Source organism: Dermacentor albipictus, chromosome 1, assembly GCF_038994185.2.
Source record: "Dermacentor albipictus isolate Rhodes 1998 colony chromosome 1, USDA_Dalb.pri_finalv2, whole genome shotgun sequence".
Taxonomy (NCBI): domain Eukaryota; kingdom Metazoa; phylum Arthropoda; class Arachnida; order Ixodida; family Ixodidae; genus Dermacentor; species Dermacentor albipictus.
Window position 1 is genome coordinate 289,595,994 of NC_091821.1, and position 19,763 is coordinate 289,615,756.

Below are 19,763 nucleotides of genomic sequence, written 5' to 3' on the forward strand. Positions count from 1 at the left end.
TTTTGATGCTTTGTTCAGATTGGAAGCCAAACGAGTTAATGAACGAATAATAAAGTCACGCGGGAAGAAATTGATATTGATCGCCCCCATCCAATCTAAGTACCGGCTACTGCGTCACGCGATTTTTTATGGCCTGCCTTAACTGATTCGGCTTGTTGCTGTTGCCGGTGCTTAGTGCGCGACAAGTTCAACAGTGACGCAAGTTCGTGCAGAGATGTGCCCAACGTTAATTTGTACCCTGATATTTCCTTCCCAGGTGAACCATTCACAAAGGATGCGAGACCAGCCGCTACATGTATGGATATTATGCAAAAAAAGTGGGGTTGTGCTCACAGCCCACTGCACCTGTATGGCCGGATTAGGAGAGGCATGCTCTCATGTCGGAGCCTGCTTGTATGCCACTGAGACTGGCGTGAGAATGAAGAATGCTATCAGCTGCACCTCAAACAACAACATCTGGCTTCCTGCATACGTGGAGAAAGTACAGTTCAGGAGGCTCAAAGATATAGATTTCACTTCGTCCAGAATGAAAAAGCGAAAGCTGGATGATGAAAACAGCAGCACAACAGAGGTTGAACCGAAGAAACGCTTGGACATCCCACCGCCCACAGAAGAGGAACTTGGAGGCCTTTATAGAGCTTTCAAAACCACCAACGTTGTACCCGCGCTATTTTCAGTGCTGCCAGAATATTGCGAGAGCTTCCAGGAGCCCGTACGATCCCAGCCTGCTCACTTAAGAAAGTTGTACAGCGAGCAGAACTTGGCTGATGATCTTGACATGCTTCTGAAGAAGGCGAAGAACTTTCTGTCTGAATTTTCACTCGGAGAGGGCACGATAAAGTCAGTTGAGGCTGCCACAAGACAGCAGAGCAACTCATCGGACTGGTTTCTTTATCGGGCTGGCAGAGTAACAGCTTCGGTAATGAAGAGGGTTTGTCACACAAATATCGAAAGCCCCAGCATATCACTGTTGAAGTCGGTATGCTACCCTGAAAAAAATTCCGTCAGAGTCCCTGCCGTCATGTGGGGTTTGGACCATGAACAAGATGCTTTGCGAGCTTACACAGATAAGGAAGCCACCAAACATCATGACTTCCAGTGCCGCGGGTCTGGTTTGCACCTCAGCACTGCTTACCCTTTTATCGGTGCGTCACCAGATGCCATCGTCTCGTGCAGCTGCTGTGGGAAAGGTGTCGTGGAGTTAAAGTGCCCTTTTTTGCTGAAAGGTGCCGAGGAGATCACCACTCAGAATTCATGCTTGCGTGATACTGGTGGAACATTTAAGCTGAAGACAGATCACGCTTACTATTATCAAATCCAGACCCAGATGACTGTGTGCCAGGTTCAATTCTGCGACTTTGTGGTGTGGGGACCAAATGTGTTACACATTGAAAGAGTAAGACGTGACGAACAGTTTTGCATCAAGATATTTGCTCAGGCAAAGCAGTTTTTCGAGAGGGTAATTTTACCCGAGCTATTTAGTCGCTACTACACGAGGCAGCAAAGCAATCTTGAAGACAAGCTGTCCGACGATGTCGAATACTGTTTCTGCCGTGGACCAGACACTGGAAAAATGGTTGCTTGTGACAGTGCATCATGCCAGTACAAGTGGTTCCACTTCTCCTGTCTTGGACTCAAGCAAAAGCCAAGAGCAAAGAAGTGGTTTTGTCCTCAATGTAAAGACAAGACGGATTAGTGTGTTTTCTTTTTTTTTTAAAGCACACTTCAGGCTTCAACCCACGTTGCCAATCTGAGCCTGCCAGTGTGAAGAAAGTTGGTGCAAGGACCATGGAACATATGTCATGTCAGGAATAAGCAGAGCTTTCAGGATTTCTAAAAAGATACACTTTATTCTTCAACCCTTCTAGGTCATGGTGTTTCGTATGTAAACACTCCACACATTACCAGCATCAGTGAGAGCCATAAACACATGCAACTGGTAATCACCAGAATACAAATACGTATTCAAGATTCAACTTGTAAAAACATTTTAATTGGTTTTCATCCACAACACTCACTAAATTGAAATGTTCGCATCTTAAAATTTTGCATTATGCACAGTGATGCAGATTAGTACCTGCAGAAGGTGCATAACCAATACAGGGCACAAAGCATGGTACATGTAAGGCACAGAGAGACAAAATATTTAAAAAAGGAACAATGTGAATCTTGCAACTTTACTGTCTCGGGTTAACCATTTCATCTTTGCCATGGGAAGAGTGCAATTTTACAGAGGAACAATGCAATTTTAAGAACAACCACAGTGAAACAATGTTCTGCATAACTCTGGAGCTATTTTAATGGCTAGCACAACACACTTATTCGAATCCACTCTTTAAGGCAACATATTCAAGTAAAGAAAAGTTTCTCAGAGGGATTCGGACCCGTAACTTTCATCATCTTTGCGCAACCGAGAGACAGACCTAGTCACCGTTACACTCTCTTAGTGATGCAACTATTGAAGGGCATAGATTGGAAAGGGCGCAACAAACCGTAACAATCTTGTCAAGAGGTGTCAAATTGTCTCCAGGTCTGCCAACAACATAGTCAATGGGCAGCGTGGCCTTCAGGATAACATACTTATTTCTGATTAGCCCGATCACCCTCTCAACGTGTATCCTTACATTTGCTAGTTTCCTAGTGCTCAGAACGTCTGCTGCGGAAAGTTGCTTCTTCCCCTTAGTGTACGCTGGTACATGAAGTTTAGCGCAGTAAAACCCAACACTTTCAGACACATTGAACCCTCGGTCTGCAAGCACTACGTCACCTGGAAGTAAGTTGTCTAAAAGACCACAGTGCTCAGTTATGTGCCTGTCGCTAGTGCGTCCTCCCCAGCCTTCAGAAATGAAGTTGACAATACCTTGTGGTGCAATGCCAATTAAATATTTTGCCGTGTTACTACCTTTGTACTGGGACCATGTTTCACTTCTGGGCAGAAACGAAGATGGTCTCTCTATCTTTATCTCAAAACAGTCAATTATGACTGCAACATTTTTTCCAAAAGAATCGTAAAATGCTTGTGGCATTGTGCGTTGCAGAGCACTGCGTTGTGGCCACACAATTTGAGACTTTAGACGGCAGTACGCAGCATGCAGCCATTTGTCAAATATGCGTGACACTGTGGCATCTGACACATTAAACCTGAAAGCGAGGTCAGTAATCTGCAAATTTAGCTTCAACTTCATGATGAAGAGCAGGAATTCCTGGAACTTTGGCAAACTGTTTTTCGCATTGTGTGACACAAATCTCTCGATGACACCAAACAGTGCATAAAGGATTGTGAAATTTGCCATGCCAGTGTAATATGCAACCTTTCTGTCGCTACATTTGAGGGCGTCTTCTGTCAGTTCCAGAAGCTTGTTTTCATTCCTTGCAGCGTAGAGACGCTCATTGAGTGACACACACTCCTTCTCCAATGCTTCGAGGTCGCCCATTGTCATGTCCGTCTGGACTACAATCCCTGCAACATACAAAATTCATTTTATTATGCAGTTCATCATGTGCTGCAAACAAAAATGAACACGGAGTGTGAATGGGGGAGGGGGAGTTGCAGGAGGGCACACGATATGGGCTGGCAAAAAAAAAACACACACACACAGGAGAGTAACATCTGGGCTACCCCACTTTACTGAAAAAAAAAGCGTCAAAAGCGTCAGCCCCCCCCCCCCCTCTCTATCATTTTTTGTCTCTGCTCCAAACGCGCAACAAAGACGCTCACCTTTTTCACCGTCTTCTACGCCGACTTCGTCGTCCGTACGCGGCGCGGGCAACTGAGAAGCGGTAAGGTCGTCCGGGTTCGTCGCCTCCGCTGCATGCCGTGCTTGGGCTGCACGCGCCTGGTTCCTCCGTTTTGCCGCGCGAGCGTGGCGTCCGGGATCTCCACGTTTTGCGCTGTAGCCGAGCAAAAGCGTAGGGGCCCAGTCCGGGTCCGCCTCCTGCCACAGTTTTGATGGTCTGCCTACGACAACAACAAAAATTTTCGTTAAAAAATCAGCCATTCCTCTGTGCTTGTATGTACACCCTGCAGCTAAAGTAGCATTGTGCATATGCGGCGGGCTTACCTTTTACGAAGTGCGCGCCACAAACACGTATGCCGGTCCTTTCAGTGTTGAGGTCGGCGCGTTTTATCCGAGCCAGCCACAGACCCCGTCGCTTCGCGGATAACTCTCTCGTACGGTCACCTTGATGTCCGATGATCTTTGGAAGACGAAAACAGTTTGTATTCGTTGATTTCGCCCAACAAGTGCGGTTGGAGCATCCAACAACTGCGCAGATAACCATTGCGACGCATCGACGAACTACCGCACACGCATCAACCGCATCAACTGCGCTGCGACTGCACCAGCATGGCGGAATAGTATCCCAGGGTTCCTAGCCGTGACGTCAATGCAAGCCATGTATAAGGTGCACGAAGTCCCTAATTGTGAATCGCGGTTCGAAGTGCAACTCACAGACGGCGCAAGATGCATCCAGTGTCTTATCTGCACGGTGGAAGTTCCTCTCCCATTCCTTTCGCTGTTCTTCATCGAGTGGAACGGTGAAAAAAGACGCCTTTAGTGCATCTTTCACGCGACTGTAGCTAGTTCTGCAACCGGGTGCAAAGTAGTAATTTTGACAGCGGCTTGCCAAACTCACTCACAGTGCACATTGAGTGAAGCATCGAGCACAGAGCAAGCACAGAGGGTACTGCTGAAAACGCCGGCTGGACTTGCAGTCGACACGATCCAACAGAGCACACGAATCGAGGGGAAGTTTTCGGGAGAAGCAGGCGGCAGCGCCAGAGCAGTCGACGCTGAGTGCGCCACGGCGACGCGGCGCAGGGATGAGGCAGTACTGCCCCTATACACTGTAACATATACCGTCATTCACATGACGGCACAGCGACCCTTAAGTGCAGTGTACTCGAATAGGGGCAGTGTGTTCAGGAAGCGCTCGCCGCTGAGGCGCTTCATGTAGATGGCATGCGATCGCGCTCGCAGGCTGCATGTTGATATTGTGATAATCATTTCTGTCGCAGTCAAATAGACGTGCAAATGCTCGGCGGATGTTAAAATGCATCCCCGAAACTCAGCTCATATAATAGATGAATTATATGTGCACTCCTAGCGCATCTCAACGCCCATTAGACGGATTTTTTAACCTGACAGCAAAGGTTTGGCGGACACCGAAGTATAGTGGCGTAAAGCCATTAAATTTGTTTTCAGCCACGCTGCCACGTAACCAGAAATTATTCGGACGGAAAACTCAGCTGGAAATAACGCCGTAGTAAAGGAGATCGAATTGATTATAACCAACTCACATTCCAGGCGCCCACATTTTCTTTTGCGGTTCGCATTCATAAAAAAGCGGCCGCGGCATCCGCGACCCAACGTCAAGCGCTTATATGGTTCATCAGCCGCTGTTGTAGAAGAGAAGGCAAAACAATATGCATGTACAGGCTCGTCCACTCTTAGGGTGAACACGGCTCACCGTGGCCGCGCTCCGCGGGGCGCCAGTGCGTCCGGAGCGGCGGCGCATCGAAGCGAAGCGGCGCAGGCGCGCACGGACCTCGGGGAGGCGCTTCGCGTCGTCTGCTACAGCGGTGGAGCGCGTCGCTCTGGCTTTGCTGTAAAGTACGCTTCGCTAGACCCAGGTGACTGAGCGACCGAGGCGGCGTGGCGGGAAGGCGCACTTCACTTACTGGAGCATTTTCCAGCTAGTTCGGTCTACAGCTTGTGAACAGCCTGCTTAATCAATATACATTAACAGAAACAAGCTTATCGCCACATAAATCACTTCGCATGTTTTTAATAAGCGATGAGGGTAAAATTACATGTCATTTCTTCGCGATCTTTATTAGGCTGGTGCCATTTCATTTTACTCTCACAGCACTTGGTGTAGTGCATACCCAGAAACCTATTAGGCGCGCTCTTCTTCGTTGGAGTCATCATGTGATGAGCCTAGCACGCCATTTCGCGCATGTCTTGATGCTAGAACGAATTTGCTTAATTGACCTAAAAAAGCGACCGAAACCCGCAATAAATTCCACAGAAAGGTAGAGAACGATTGTTCAATCATGCATCATCATGTTTGCCATCGATTTTACCGTTAGGGAGGGCAATAATATTACTTCGACAGCAACTAAGAAGTGGCATCCACTACTTCGCGACTTTCTTATTGACGCGTTAATGTCGCTGGTAGGGGTGCATGGAGCGCTTTACGCGATGTTGGAAAGGGCTCTCCCCTGCATAGCAATTGATTTGGTGGCAGTTTTACTCCCCCTTTTCATCTTTCTACATCATATTTTTGTTGTCACAGATTGGTTGAAATCGCCGAAGCGGTGCCGGTCCTTTGACGGCTACCTGAGGTGAGAAGTCGCATTCTTATTTAGAGGAATCGTCGGTCAGTTATTTGATTACATTGATTAGGTGGAGTGAAACATGTGGCGCCGTCGTTTATTTGGTTGTTTGTTTTTTTCTCCTTGGAGTCGATGCACGCCGCATGCGAATGCCCTTTCTGTCCGTTTTGAATAGGTAATTGAATGGATGGATGAATGGATGCAAAACTTTAATATTAAAGGTCCTGAGGTACGCGACTCAGCGCGCTGCGGGCCGCTCCCACGTTGGGACAGTCAGGCCTTGCCCGACCGCGTAATTGAAGTGGAAAATCTATAATCTACATGTCTGTTTTCAAGCTTAAGTTACGTGTTGCCGGGTAATTAAGTCGTTACTCGCTTGTATTTCATTTCAGTACTTCCTCGGAATAGGTCGTATGTATATTCTCACTAGCATATAATTGTGCGGTATGCGTCCCGAAGCGGCACATGGCCTCTGCGTTACGCCATATAGGGGGGCATCGGATAAATTTGGAGAAAAGGAGGAATTGATTTCTCTTTTTTTAGGGGTTAGGGGGGTGGCGAGGCTGAGTGGGTAAAACCCAAATATGAATACGGCACAGGAACCCTTGCCTTGAACAAGCGATGCTGTTGCCGTCGTGGGGAAGTGGCCGGTCCGTGTGCTGGACGAACGTGGCCACGATAATTAAACCGGCGGTCATGAGGCCGGCCCGGTGTCGTCTGCCGACAGCATGCCGGTGGTCGGCCAACGGGCTCGACATTTGTAAAAGCCAAGCCCGGCCCAAGCCAGATTGCTATGTTCGGGCCAGTCTACTTTTTAACTGACCATGGGCGTCAGCCGGATCTACCGCCGAGCCCCCCCCCCCTTTTTTTGTTTTGCTTAGGTCATGCTACCCAATCTTAGCTTAATATGAAGATGCGGGGCAGCCAACGGCTGCTCAACTGGATGACTGGCCGCTCACGAGTTAAATATTCTGGGATGACTCGTCAAATCGAAAGACACCAGAGATGTTTTCATTAAACGCATTAAATGCATGATGAATTGCATTTTGTTCGGTTGTTGGTTGTCATGGCACTTCGGCGACAAAAACTCTGTAACAGTGCAGGATAATTTCATTTCCTCGGTGCACTTTCGGAGACTAGCCATGTCGCGGGTACCGGAAAAAGAAAGACGACGCATTGTAGATCTGTGCCTACAAAACTATTCTCAATGCGTTATATTGTAGATGACAAAAAGGCCACAGAAAATTGTGAATCGAATAGTCCAGGCTTACAAGAAGGATGGAAGAATTGCGGATGCTCCCCGTAAAGCCCGGCAAAGAGCAACCACTGAAGCTGAATACATGACCATTGTTGCGGCGGCTGCTGCAAACCCGACCTTTATCGCTCGGGAAATTAAGAACAGCCTCTGGCTGGGTGACGTCTCTGACACGACTATCAAGCGTCGCCTCTACGCCCCAGCCTAATAAAGATCGCGAAGAAATGACATGTAATTTTACCCTCATCACTTATTAAAAACATGCTAAGTGATTTATGTGGCGATAAGCTTGTTTCTGTTAATGTATATTGATTAAGCAGGCTGTTCACAAGCTGTAGACCGAACTAGCTGGAAAATGCTCCAGTAAGTGAAGTGCGCCTTCCCGCCACGCCGCCTCGGTCGCTCAGTCACCTGGGTCTAGCGAAGCGTACTTTACAGCAAAGCCAGAGCGGCGCGCTCCACCGCTGTAGCAGACGACGCGAAGCGCCTCCCCGAGGTCCGTGGGCGCCTGCGCCGCTTCGCTTCGATGCGCCGCCGCTCCGGACGCACTGGCGCCCCGCGGAGCGCGGCCACGGTGAGCCGTGTTCACCCTAAGAGTGGACGAGCCTGTACATAGCCCAAAGCCAAAGAGCTTACCTGCTTGGCATTTACCTTCTTTCGCGATAAACATTTGTCCCTCGTTCTTTCATTCTGTTTCGCGAACCCCCCGCAACTACATTTGCACAGTTTATTTATGATTTTTTTTTTCTTTACATCATGAAGTGCTCTCGAACGTCAGGCTCATGTGCGAGTATGAGACACACCGACATCCTACAATTCTATGAAAGGAATAAAACAAGCAGGAAAGACGCCAAGTAAAAGGGATCTCTGCAAAACTACACACAGTATGCCAAAACACAGAAAAACAGTGCGAGTACATTCCATCCCAAACAGTGGAGACCTACTGCTGAATTAATATGCGCAAATGAATTCCTTAATTCATTTCTTACCCGCCGTGGTTGCTCAGTGGCTATGGTGTTAGGCTGCTGAGCACAAGGTCGCGGGATCGAATCCCGGCCACGGCGGCCGCATTTCGATGGGGGCGAAATGCGAAAACACCCGTGTACTTAGATTTAGGTGCACGTTAAAGAACCCCAGGCCGTCGAAATTTCCGGAGTCCTCCACTACGGCGTGCCTCATAATCAGAAAGTGGTTTTGGCACGTAAAACCCCATAATTTTTTTTTCATTTCTTAATTATATTAACAAAATTAGCTTTTTGAATGCACCAGAAGTTGTACATTTTTGTTGAGTTTTTGTTTGTTGAGTTGAGCTTTTTGTTGCACCAGCCAAATTTAACGTGCAATTTCTTTCTTCATCGTGCTTCTCTTCACTGATTGAGACCTTTAACATAAAAGCGCAGCCTTGCTAGGACATAAAAACGCACAACTGCAGATGTGAAATCATCAGCATGTAATTTGCAGTTTGTGGGATAGCCAATTAAATATAAAGCTTTCACTAGAATCATGACATCAACTATGATGTCGCTGCAAAGCTCCTATTTGCCGAAGAAGGTTGCAGATACAATCCCTCAAGTTACTTAAGTGCTTCAAAAAGCAACTTGGAGGGATACAGCAATTCTGCCCTGTCACAAATTTGTGAATTTTGGGACTATGCTACTGGCACTAGAGTTCTGCAAAAGAAGAGCGAGGCAGTCCTCACATTTGTTGCGAGTAAAAAATTTTGGCGTGGCATACCCTGCCATATATAATTGATGAGGCGGTCATCGCTCCTTTTCTCCACATAAGCCCTGTGCTCTGCCGGAGTACTGTTTAGCCCTGCTCTACCAGCGTTCGATTCCCAGCTTCAACTAACTCATCAAGTCACGCAACGTCCCCTTCCTTGTCAGAATCATCAGGTGAGTGAAGCAGCGATACCAAATCTTTACTGACCACTGCGTTCCCTGTTTGGATTGCCTTCACCAAGTTATAAAAAGACAGGCAATTCGCGACAATAAAAAATTGAGACGGCGTTGGGTGATCGTTGGATCCGCACGACTACCTCACGAGAATTTCTACAACTTATATTGGCTTAGTCTAGATGTCAATAAGTATTTAAAACCCGCTCCTTCCAAGTATTCTAACAGAGCCAAAGTGCTGCACATTGTCACACAGAGCTCATCTGCCGTCGACTGGCTCAAGAAGCCGCAAAGTTCTTTTGGATTGGAAAGCATATTTAGCGCCAGCAAACAACCACAGAAGGGGAACGACACCACAATGCGCTAACTTCAACAACTTGATTTTCAGGAAACACCCACCTATTTAGCCCAGGCACAGTTAAATAGGCGGATATTTTCTGAAAATCAAGTTGAAGTTAGCGCATTGTGGTGTCTCCCTTCTGTGCTTGTTCGCTGGCGCTAAATATGCTTTCCAGGTCAGTTTACCAACACGCCCAACAAATGGCAATTATTTTGCATGTGACTCCCAACGAGACAGAAACTCGAGAAATTCTTTAAGAGTCCTTCAGAGCAAGGAGAAGACCCTAAGAAGCCCGCTCCTACAAGACCAGCAATGGGCCGTCCAGCAGGCTCGCGCAGCGGCCGCCAGGTATTCCCTGTCGGTCCCTGCGTGGGAGACGCCCACTGCGCGCTGACGTGCGTCCTGCAGGACTTTTATTAAAGTTTTTCCAATCCAAATCCTTCAGAGCAAGCGCGCTGCAACCGGCCGCAACACACGGAGAACGCGCCCGTACAGCCCGTGCGACTGCAGCGCCGCCGTATACATCCGGGACCTGTGTACGCTCCCGGCCTCAAAGCAGTGCGTGGCGCGCCCCGCCGTCTGAACACACTGCCCCTATTCTAGTACACTGTACCTTAAGAAACTCCCATAGACGGTGGCGCCAGATTTTCCTCTAGATGTTATAGTGAGAAACTCTATGGGGCCAGCTTTTCCTCTAGAGTTGATTATGCTAACTCTATGGCTGGGGCGGAGCATGCTTTGCAGCAGTAAGGCGCGCGATGACGAAAAATACTGTGGCGGCGGTGGGATCGAAATAGATTTGCCGCATCAAGGTCGCGCCGTTGAAAACTGCTGGCCATACCAGACGAGCACATCACAAATGGATTTCTCCACTCATTCTGCGCATGCGCGAGGAGCAGTGGTCGCGAGAGAGAAATGTGGGGACTTTCGGTCCTTGAGATTTCTCTTCGCCTAGGTTGGTTTACGGAGAAGAAAGTTGTTAGTTCCGTTCGTCCTTAGCCGAGCTGGCAACACAATCTACAGTATGTGTGGGCGGCAAGGCGAAGAAGCCGTGTCCAAGGTGAGTTTGTTGCTATTTTAACTCACAGCGTTAAGGAGCTCGTGTCGCAGAAAAGCCGGTGTCGTCGGTGTAGGCGGCGTTGGCCGTGAGCGAAAAATCCAGGAAGCCAATTCTTAAATAAAAACAACTTGCAAGACGGCTGTGTGGGAATCAAACCAGGGTCTCCGGAGTGTGAGGCAGAGACGCTACTACTCAGCCATGAGTTCGATAGTTCGAAGAGGGAGAAAAACGGCTCTAGTGAATGTGGTGTCGTCTTACAAACGTGCCGTAGAAAGCTATACTGCTGTGTATATCGGTAATTATGAGCATGTAAAGAGAACCTCTCGCCATCCAAGCGGGTCCGCAAAGCTCTCCACGAGACCTGGTCCACTCCCGGTGACATTGCTGTACCAGGGCTCACCTCCACGGGATTAGCACCGCTGGAGCCGGAGTCGTTCATCCTACCGGAGACACCCGTGCGTAGCTGCTTGTTCTCAGTGCAAACTGCTTGATGAAAGCCTGATAGAAAGCTAGCAGTATTGTTTAGGAGGAACTTCAGTATACACTTGTGCTAAGATTACGGAGAGAGAACTTGTTGAAGGGTTGAAATCTGGGCCAGTTGGTACGTACTTGAAGGAAAAAAACCAGTCAAAAAACACAAAGGACAAAAGGCATGCATGGCATAGTTTACGGCATGTGCTGCAGGGGTTGTCTATAAGTTCCCTCTCACATGCGAGAGATTTTACATAGGCCAAGCCGGTCGATGTATTAATGACCGCCTGCGTGAGCACCACTCCTCCCTGGGGTCAGACAACGGTGCAAACTTGCCTCGCCATAGCAATGAATGTGGTTGTTATCCTTTGTTCAGCTATGTAACGATTCTTGGTAGGGGCAAGGGCAAAGAGCGAGAAGTCCTGGAAGCGTACCGTACTACATCAGTTTATTAGGTGACAACTGCGTTAGTATGACCTCGGTGCGCTTACTCGAAAAAGAATTTGCATTTCTAGGTTGGTCACGATAGAAGCGATTCTTGTCTTTTCATGATCTTTGATTAGCGATGATGCGGTTGTGCATGATCTGCTGGCCTTGCTGGGACTACACCGATTCTAATAAAGCTCAGTTGATAGTCCAGTCGTTGTGGTGTGAACCTCTCCTCTTGTCCTTTGTGTGTTTTTTTACTGGTTTTGCCCCTTCGAGAACTTGTTATAGGTAGTTAAACTGCTTGACCTTTCAAATGGGTGATTATTTTGACCAGAGGGGACTCCCCCTCCCCCCCTTTTCTTCTTCCTTTTTTTTCATTGTACACTTCCTCGAAAGCCTTTCTGTAGCTTCTACGATGAATTTGCTTCATGAATACCTCACTTAGCTCTTCACTATGCAATATATGTCTACTTGTACCACAAACAGTAGTTAGAAAATCCTTTATTTCACCGTGTTTCAAAATCAACAATTCTGCGAAGCAAGAATCTTCATAGAAGAAATGTATTGCTTTCACTCTTTCACTGTCAGAGTCGACAAGTGACTTTCCTTTGCCTGTGATACTCCCATGCAAACTGTCAGTGGCAGATGCCACCGTTCCATATCTGCCAAAAGGTGCAAAAAGTGCATGTTTTTAAAACGCGATCTTTGAGCACTGTCCAAGTGCCACCATCTATGTGGTAGAAAGCAAAGACTGCAATAAGCGCACCCCTTGAGCACTGATGAAATGGCTGCAATCCACCTTGCAGAACACATTTGAATATAGCTAATGATGCGTACATGACGTGGAACTTGTGTAATACCTCTTCCGAGAGTCTTTAAGGACAATAAACTGAACTGAACACGAACACTGAATCAATGCGGCCTTTGAGGTGCTGAAAAAGTGCTGACATCCATGCAGTGGGGAAAAACAAGAAAAAAGAAAAGTGAAATAACCACAGATTTCAAATGCTGGCACTGCACCCATCTATGTAGGGGAAGAAAAATTAAATAGATATGCTGACTTTGTCCAAAAAGCTTTAAAAACGGGATTATTGCCATTGACGAGTTGAGTTCGTCCAAGCAGTTAAGAGGTAAATGACAAATTTCAAAGCTATTTTTAAAAGTCCATCATGTCTTTTAGACTGGTTGATTGATTGATCGACTGCGGGGACGGTAGAGTATCTGTCTCCCGTGCAAGAGGACCGTGGTTCAAATCCCGGTGCCGCGCTATTCTCCACCGGAAAATACAAGAAAAACCATGTGTTGAGAAAATCGCACAAACAGGCCTGGAGTGCGGCCTGATCCCGGCGACCAGAACCGGTAACGCAATCTCTCACCTGAGCAGGATTGGCCACCCTGGTGCAGTACTTGGCCACAACCTCCCATATGAATACAACAATCAAACCCCGGCCCTCAGTCCCCAGCAGCCGCGAAGCAACTGACCACGGCGGCGGTCAGATCTGTGACGCTGCAGAGGGTGCTAAGAATACCTGGCTCCGGACAGGCCGCCATTGGAATCTGAACCTGGCAACGTTTAACGTTAGAACGTTATCTAGTGAGGCGAGTCTAGCAGTGTTATTGGAGGAATTAGAGGGTAGTAAATGGGATATAATAGGGCTCAGTGAGGTTATGAGGACAAAAGAAGCATATACAGTGCTAAAAAGCGGGCACGTACTGTGCTACCGGGGCTTAGCTGAGAGACGAGAACTAGGAGTCGGATTCCTGATTAATAAGGAAATAGCTGGTAACATACAGGAATTCTATAGCATTAACGAGAGGGTGGCAGGTCTTGTTGTGAAACTTAATAAGAGGTACAAATTGAAGGTGGTACAAGTCTATGCCCCTACATGCAGTCATGATGACCAGGAAGTCGAAAGCTTTTATGAAGACGTGGATTCGGCGATGGGTAGAGTGAAAACTAAATACACTATACTAATGGGCGACTTTAATGCCAAGGTAGGCAAGAAGCAGGCTGGAGACAAGGCAGTGGGGGAATATGGCATAGGCACTAGGAATAGCAGGGGAGAGTTATTAGTAGAGTTTGCGGAACAGAATAATATGAGGATAATGAATACCTTCTTCCGCAAGCGGGATAGCCGAAAGTGGACGTGGAGGAGCCCGAACGGCGAGACTAGAAATGAAATAGACTTCATAATCTTCATTGCGCATCAAGCTACAGAACAGGTATTCGGCTTTAACTCAGGAAGAGGACCTTAGTGTTGAAGCAATGAACGACAATCTCATGGGCATCATTAAGGAGTGCGCAATAGAAGTCGGTGGTAAAGCCGTTAGACAGGAAACCAGTATGCTTTCGCAGGAGACAAAAGATCTGATCAAGAAACGCCAATGTATGAAAGCCTCTAACCCTACAGCTAGAATAGAACTGGCAGAACTTTCGAAGTTAATCAACAAGTGTAAGACAGCGGACATCAGGACCTATAATATGGATAAAATTGAACAGGCTCTCAGGAACGGAGGAAGCCTAAAAACAGTGAAGAAGAAACTAGGAATAGGCAAGAATCAGATGTGTGCGTTGAGAGACAAAGCCGGCAATATCGTTACTAATATGGATGAGATAGTTCAAGTGGCTGAGGAGTTCTACAGAGATTTATATCGTACCAGTGGCACCCACGACGATCGTGGAAGCTAAAATAGCCTAGAGGAATTCGAAATCCCGCAGGTAACGCCAGAAGAAGTAAAGAAAGCCTTAGAAGCTATGCAAAGGGGGAAGGCAGCTGGGGGGGATCAGGTAACAGCAGATTTGTTGAAGGATGGTGGTCAGATTGTTCTAAAGAAACTGGCCACCCTGTATACGCAATGCCTCATAACCTCGAGCGTACCGGAATCTTGGAAGAACGCTAACATAATCCTAATCCATAATAAAGGGGACGCCAAAGACCGATCAGCTTACTGTCCGTCGCCTACAAAGTATTTACTAAGGTAATCGCAAATAGAATCAGGAAGACCTTAGACTTCTGTCAACCAAAGGACCAGGCAGGATTCCGTAAAGGCTACTCAACAATAGACCATATTCACACTATCAATCAGATGATAGAAAAATGTGCAGAATATAACCAACCCTTATATATAGCCTTCATTGATTACGAGAAAGCGTTTGATTCAGTCGAAACCTCAGCAGTCATGGAGGCATTACGGAATCAGGGTGTAGATGAGCCATATGTAAAAATACTGGAAGATATCTATAGCGGCTCGACAGCCACCGTAGTCCTCCACAAAGAAAGCAACAAAATCCCAATAAAGAAAGGCGTCAGACAGGGAGATACGATCTCTCCAATGCTATTCACCGCATGTTTACAGGAGGTATTCAGAGACCTGGAGTGGGAAGAATGGGGGATAAAAGTTGATGTAGAATACCTTAGCAACTTGCGATTCGCTGATGATATTGCCTTGCTTAGTAACTCAGGAGACCAATTGCAATGCATGCTCACTGACCTGGAGAGGCAAAGCAGAAGGGTGGGTCTGAAAATTAATCTGCAGAAAACTAAAGTAATGTTTAACAGTCTAGGAAGAGAACAGCAGTTTACGATAGGTAGCGAGGCACTGGAAGTGGTAAGGGAATACATCTACTTAGGGCAGGTAGTGACCACGGATCCGGATCATGAGACTGAAATAACCAGAAGAATAAGAATGGGCTGGGGTGCGTTTGGCAGGCATTCTCAAATCATGAACAGCAGGTTGCCACTATCCCTCAAAAGGAAAGTGTATAACAGCTGTGTGTTACCAGTACTCACATATGGGGCAGAAACCTGGAGGCTTACGAAAAGGGTTCTGCTGAAATTGAGGACGACGCAACGAGCTATGGAAAGAAGAATGATCGGTGTAACGTTAAGGGATAAGAAAAGAGCAGATTGGGTGAGGCAACAAACGCGGGTAAATGACATCTTAGTTGAAATAAAGAAAAAGAAATGGACATGGGCCGGACATGTAATGAGGAGGGGAGATAACCGATGGTCATTAAGGGTTACGGACTGGATTCCAAGGGAAGGGAAGCGTAGCAGGGGGCGGCAGAAAGTGAGGTGGGCGGATGACATTAAGACGTTTGCAGGGACAACATGGCCACAATTAGTACATGACCGGGGTAGTTGGAGAAGTATGGGAGAGGCCTTTGCCCTGCAGTGGGCGTAACTAGGCTGCTGCTGATGATGAAATTACAGAAGTCGCAGTTAAACGCGTAGCGAAGTACAGTCGACCAAAAAAGTTTACGGACCACGAGATCTCAGAAAATTCTAAATATACGCGTAGCCTTTAAAAGCAGCCAGTAAAACCGGGCATCCGAATGTTGTTCGCACATACCACTAAAGGCTGGAAATGGGAACACCAGGCTGCGTTTTGAGGCTGAGGAGATATCCAGCTTTTTGTCAGATGTCATGGTCCGTAAACTTTTTTGGTCGACTGTACGTTTCCGCTACATTTCTTCTGCGCTTTCCTCACACGCAGAGTCATCTTGCGGCAAACACAGAAGACCCCCTTCTCTCAATGTACGGCGCTGCCCCGACAGGTGGCGCGCCACGCGCGCATTGGGTAAAGTCCCTTTAGCATTGGGGCTGTGCGGGGACCGGTGCGAAGCGCGTCGCGGCCCGCCTCTCTCTCCCCTGACGACGCTTCGCCTTGCTCCTTCACGGGTTGCAGAATCAAGCGTCCTTCGTTTCTTTAGATCACTATCTATCTATCTCGCTGCCCGTGCCGATCACGACGGTTGGCTTGCGTAGACCATTTCCCCCTCCGAGACACCGAGTTCTTTGGTTCATTCCGCTTGCTCAGGCGCACGTTCGACGCTCACCGCGTGATTGGTGGGTGCAAAGTCCGATGCGGGGCGCCTCGTAAGTGATCGCTGCGCCGAAGCGCCATGGTAGCGCATCGTCTTACACCCCTTGGCGGGTCTACGGGAACGCTGTCGTGTTCCACTCTTGAAGGCGAAGCTTAAGCGTCTTCCAATTTTTGTTCCCACGGTAGCATATTAATTTTTTATAGTCGCAGGGGGATACGTTTGGAAGTGAGGTGTCTTATCGGATGACTTTAGTGGCAAAGCATTGCATTGGGCCGATGCGTTGTTCATTAGTGTCGTTGTGCAAGGTCGGCATACCGCACACTTCAGGAGATTCGCGGGAACGGAAATAGTTTATGCACTCGACTGCCGTGCCGGCGCGAGTTTGTTGCTTTTTTTGTTGTTGTTTTTTGCGGCGGTTTCATATTAAATTCTGATAGTCGCAGGGGGATACGTTTGGACGGGAGGCGTTTTCTCGGATGACTTTAATGGCAAAACATTACGTCTTGCTGATGCATTGTTTATTAGTGTCGTTGAGCATACCACACAGTACAGGGGAATCACGGGAGCGGAAACAGTTTGTGAATTCAACTGCCGTGCCGATGAATTAGTTCTTAATGTAACTGAGCATACAACACATTTAGAGATTCGTGGGAATGGAGCATTTTGTATTCTGTATGTTAAAGTACTAAAACTTGCGTCGCCATGCAATCTGAGCCTTAGATCGTTGTGGAAGCTGTACAGCCACACTGGCAAAACACTACGTCCTGCGGATGAATGCGGAACAAATGTATACTAAAGAAAAATGGTCATCATGCAATTTCATAGCAGTAGACCCTTCGAAAGCTGTACAGTAACACTGATATTCGCTGCGTTGAGCAGTTTCGCAGCGATTCTGAGGTGCTTGTGCGCAAGGGTAATTAATGAAGGAGCGCGTATTACTAATCCCGGCTGTTAGGATGTCTAGCTCATATACGGGGCGTTCTATGTGGGCGAAACAAGGGCTCAGATCGCTACAACCGCGTGCGAAATAGCTCTGAAGGCCTGCCAGTACATTTGTTCGGCGTCTCCGTGCTTGTACTGCGACAGGAGACGTGATGGCAGGTGCGCAGGTATATCACACTATATCCTCTGACAGTGGCCGCTTTCTACTCTTGGTATACTTCGCCGCAATACACTGCGCATGCTTGATTGTGTGACATTGTTGCCTTACGGCAAAGCTGCCTTTAGGCAAACGGAATTGTGCAACGCTCGAGCCGTCTTGTCCGTCACTGCGGATAGAAAACGCATACACGTTCAAGCTATTTGAGCTGCATCATTTTGTCGATGTTTATCCCTCTTTACTAAATGAAGAGGATAACGTACGCCTGTGTGGGGGATTTAAAAGATTGGTAGAAAGCCCGGTAACCTATGTGCAGTAAGTCAAAAAACACTATTTATGCAGGTGTCCACGCACCTGTAAAAAAAAAAGAAAAAGAAAATGCAATTCAGTGATGACCCTCTGGAGGTGGATCCGCACCTATGTAAGCACAGCCGGCTCATTAGTCCCAAAGTAGGAGCTGAAGAACTTTTTAATGCTAATCATACGACATTGATAGCGATTGATAGGTCAGCCAGTGACAAACGCATTGCACTAAACAGTGAGACTTCGCCTTAATCCGCAATGCTTATGTAGCAAGCAGGAGAGCAAAAGGTGAAAACAATGTTTTCATACAAGGCAAGCCATCCATGTAGTGGAATTGCGTTTATCGTTGGTGTAATGTTGACGCATTTACTTTCTGAAGTCCAACCTTTACTGCAACTTAGTTTCCAATGGTGCAGGTGTTTCTATTGGAAGCATCCAAACTATGATCTATCAAATCAGAATGCCTTCTTGTAGTTTGAGAAATTTTCATCCGGTCTTAAGTCTTTTCTGAATCTAGAAGAGCTGGCTGATTGCACAAACCACGTAGCCAATATCAGTGTTACTGTACAGCTTTCACAAGGGTCTACTTCTATGAAATTGCATGTCGACCATTTTTCTTTAGCATACATTTGTTCCGTATCCATCTGCAGGGCATAGTGTTTTGCCAATGTGGCTGTTCAGCTCTCACAACGATCTACGGCTCATATTGCATGGCGACGCAAGTTTTTTGTACTTTCACATACAGAGTACAAAATGTTCCATTCCCACGAATCTCCAAGTGTGTTGTATGCTAAGTTACATTAAGAACTAATGCATCGGCACGGCAGTTGAATTCACAAACTGTTTCGGCTCCCGTGATTCCCTTGTACTGTGTGGTATGCTCAACGACACTAATGAACAATGTATCGGTGCGACGTAATCCTTTGCCATTAAAGTCATCCGAGAAAACGCCTCACGTCCAAACGTATCCCCCCTGCGACTATCAGAATATAATATGAAACCGCCGCAAAACACAACAACAAAAAAAGCAACAAACTCGCGCCGGCACGGCAGTCGAATTCATAAACTGTTTCCGTCCCCGCGAATCTCCTGAAGTGAGCGGTATGCTGACCTTGCTCAACGACACTAATGAACAATGCATCGGCACGATGTAATGCTTTGCCACTAAAGTCATATGAGAAGACACCTCACTTCGAAACGTATCCCCCTGCGACTATAAAAATTTAATATGCTACCGTCGCAACAAAAAAACAACAAACTTACCTTGGACACGGCTTCTTCGCCTTGCCGGCCACGCATTCTGTCGATTGTGTTGCCAGCTCGGCTAGGGACGAACTAAGCAAACTACTTTCTTCTCCGTAGTACTTAGTCGAAGAGAAATCTCGAGGACAGAAAGTCCCCACATTTCTCTCTCGCGACCACTGGTCCTCGCGCATGCGCAGAAAGAGCGGAGAAATCCATTTATGATGTGCTCGTGCCATACCAGGCCCCATAGAGTTACTATACTGACTCTAGAGGACAAGCTACCCATAGGGCCCATGCATTAAAATCGGGAACCCCAAGAGCGCAGCCATGTTGCTACGCGCCGCGGTTGCCAGCCCCTGAGACGCTTGCTAGACATGGCGACAGTAGTCAGTTTTAATCCGGCAACCGTAGCAGCGTAGCAGCATGGCGTCTCGCTTGTAGTTTCTGTTGATGTGTGCGTGCAGCCGTGTGTTTGGGCTTTATAAGTTGGTTGTTTAATCT

The 19,763-nt window shown here is 47.3% G+C and overlaps 1 protein-coding gene across 1 annotated transcript; it reads right to left on the bottom strand.

Annotated features, from left to right (window-relative positions):
• Nucleotides 1–827: 827 nt before the first annotated feature.
• LOC139057177 (uncharacterized) lies at nt 828–19,304 on the bottom strand. The gene is made up of 3 exons (XM_070534984.1): nt 19,281–19,304; nt 3,719–3,958; nt 828–3,460 (listed from the first exon to the last, which is right to left on the bottom strand). The coding sequence occupies exon 3, from the start codon at nt 3,438–3,440 to the stop codon at nt 2,424–2,426; it is 1,017 nt and encodes a 338-aa protein (XP_070391085.1). The 5' UTR covers nt 3,441–3,460; nt 3,719–3,958; nt 19,281–19,304; the 3' UTR covers nt 828–2,423.
• Nucleotides 19,305–19,763: the final 459 nt, after the last annotated feature.

Excerpts from the sequence above, each read along its gene's own strand:
- LOC139057177 (XM_070534984.1), bottom strand. The coding sequence starts at position 3,440 with ATGACAATGGGCGACCTCGAAGCATTGGAGAAGGAGTGTGTGTCACTC.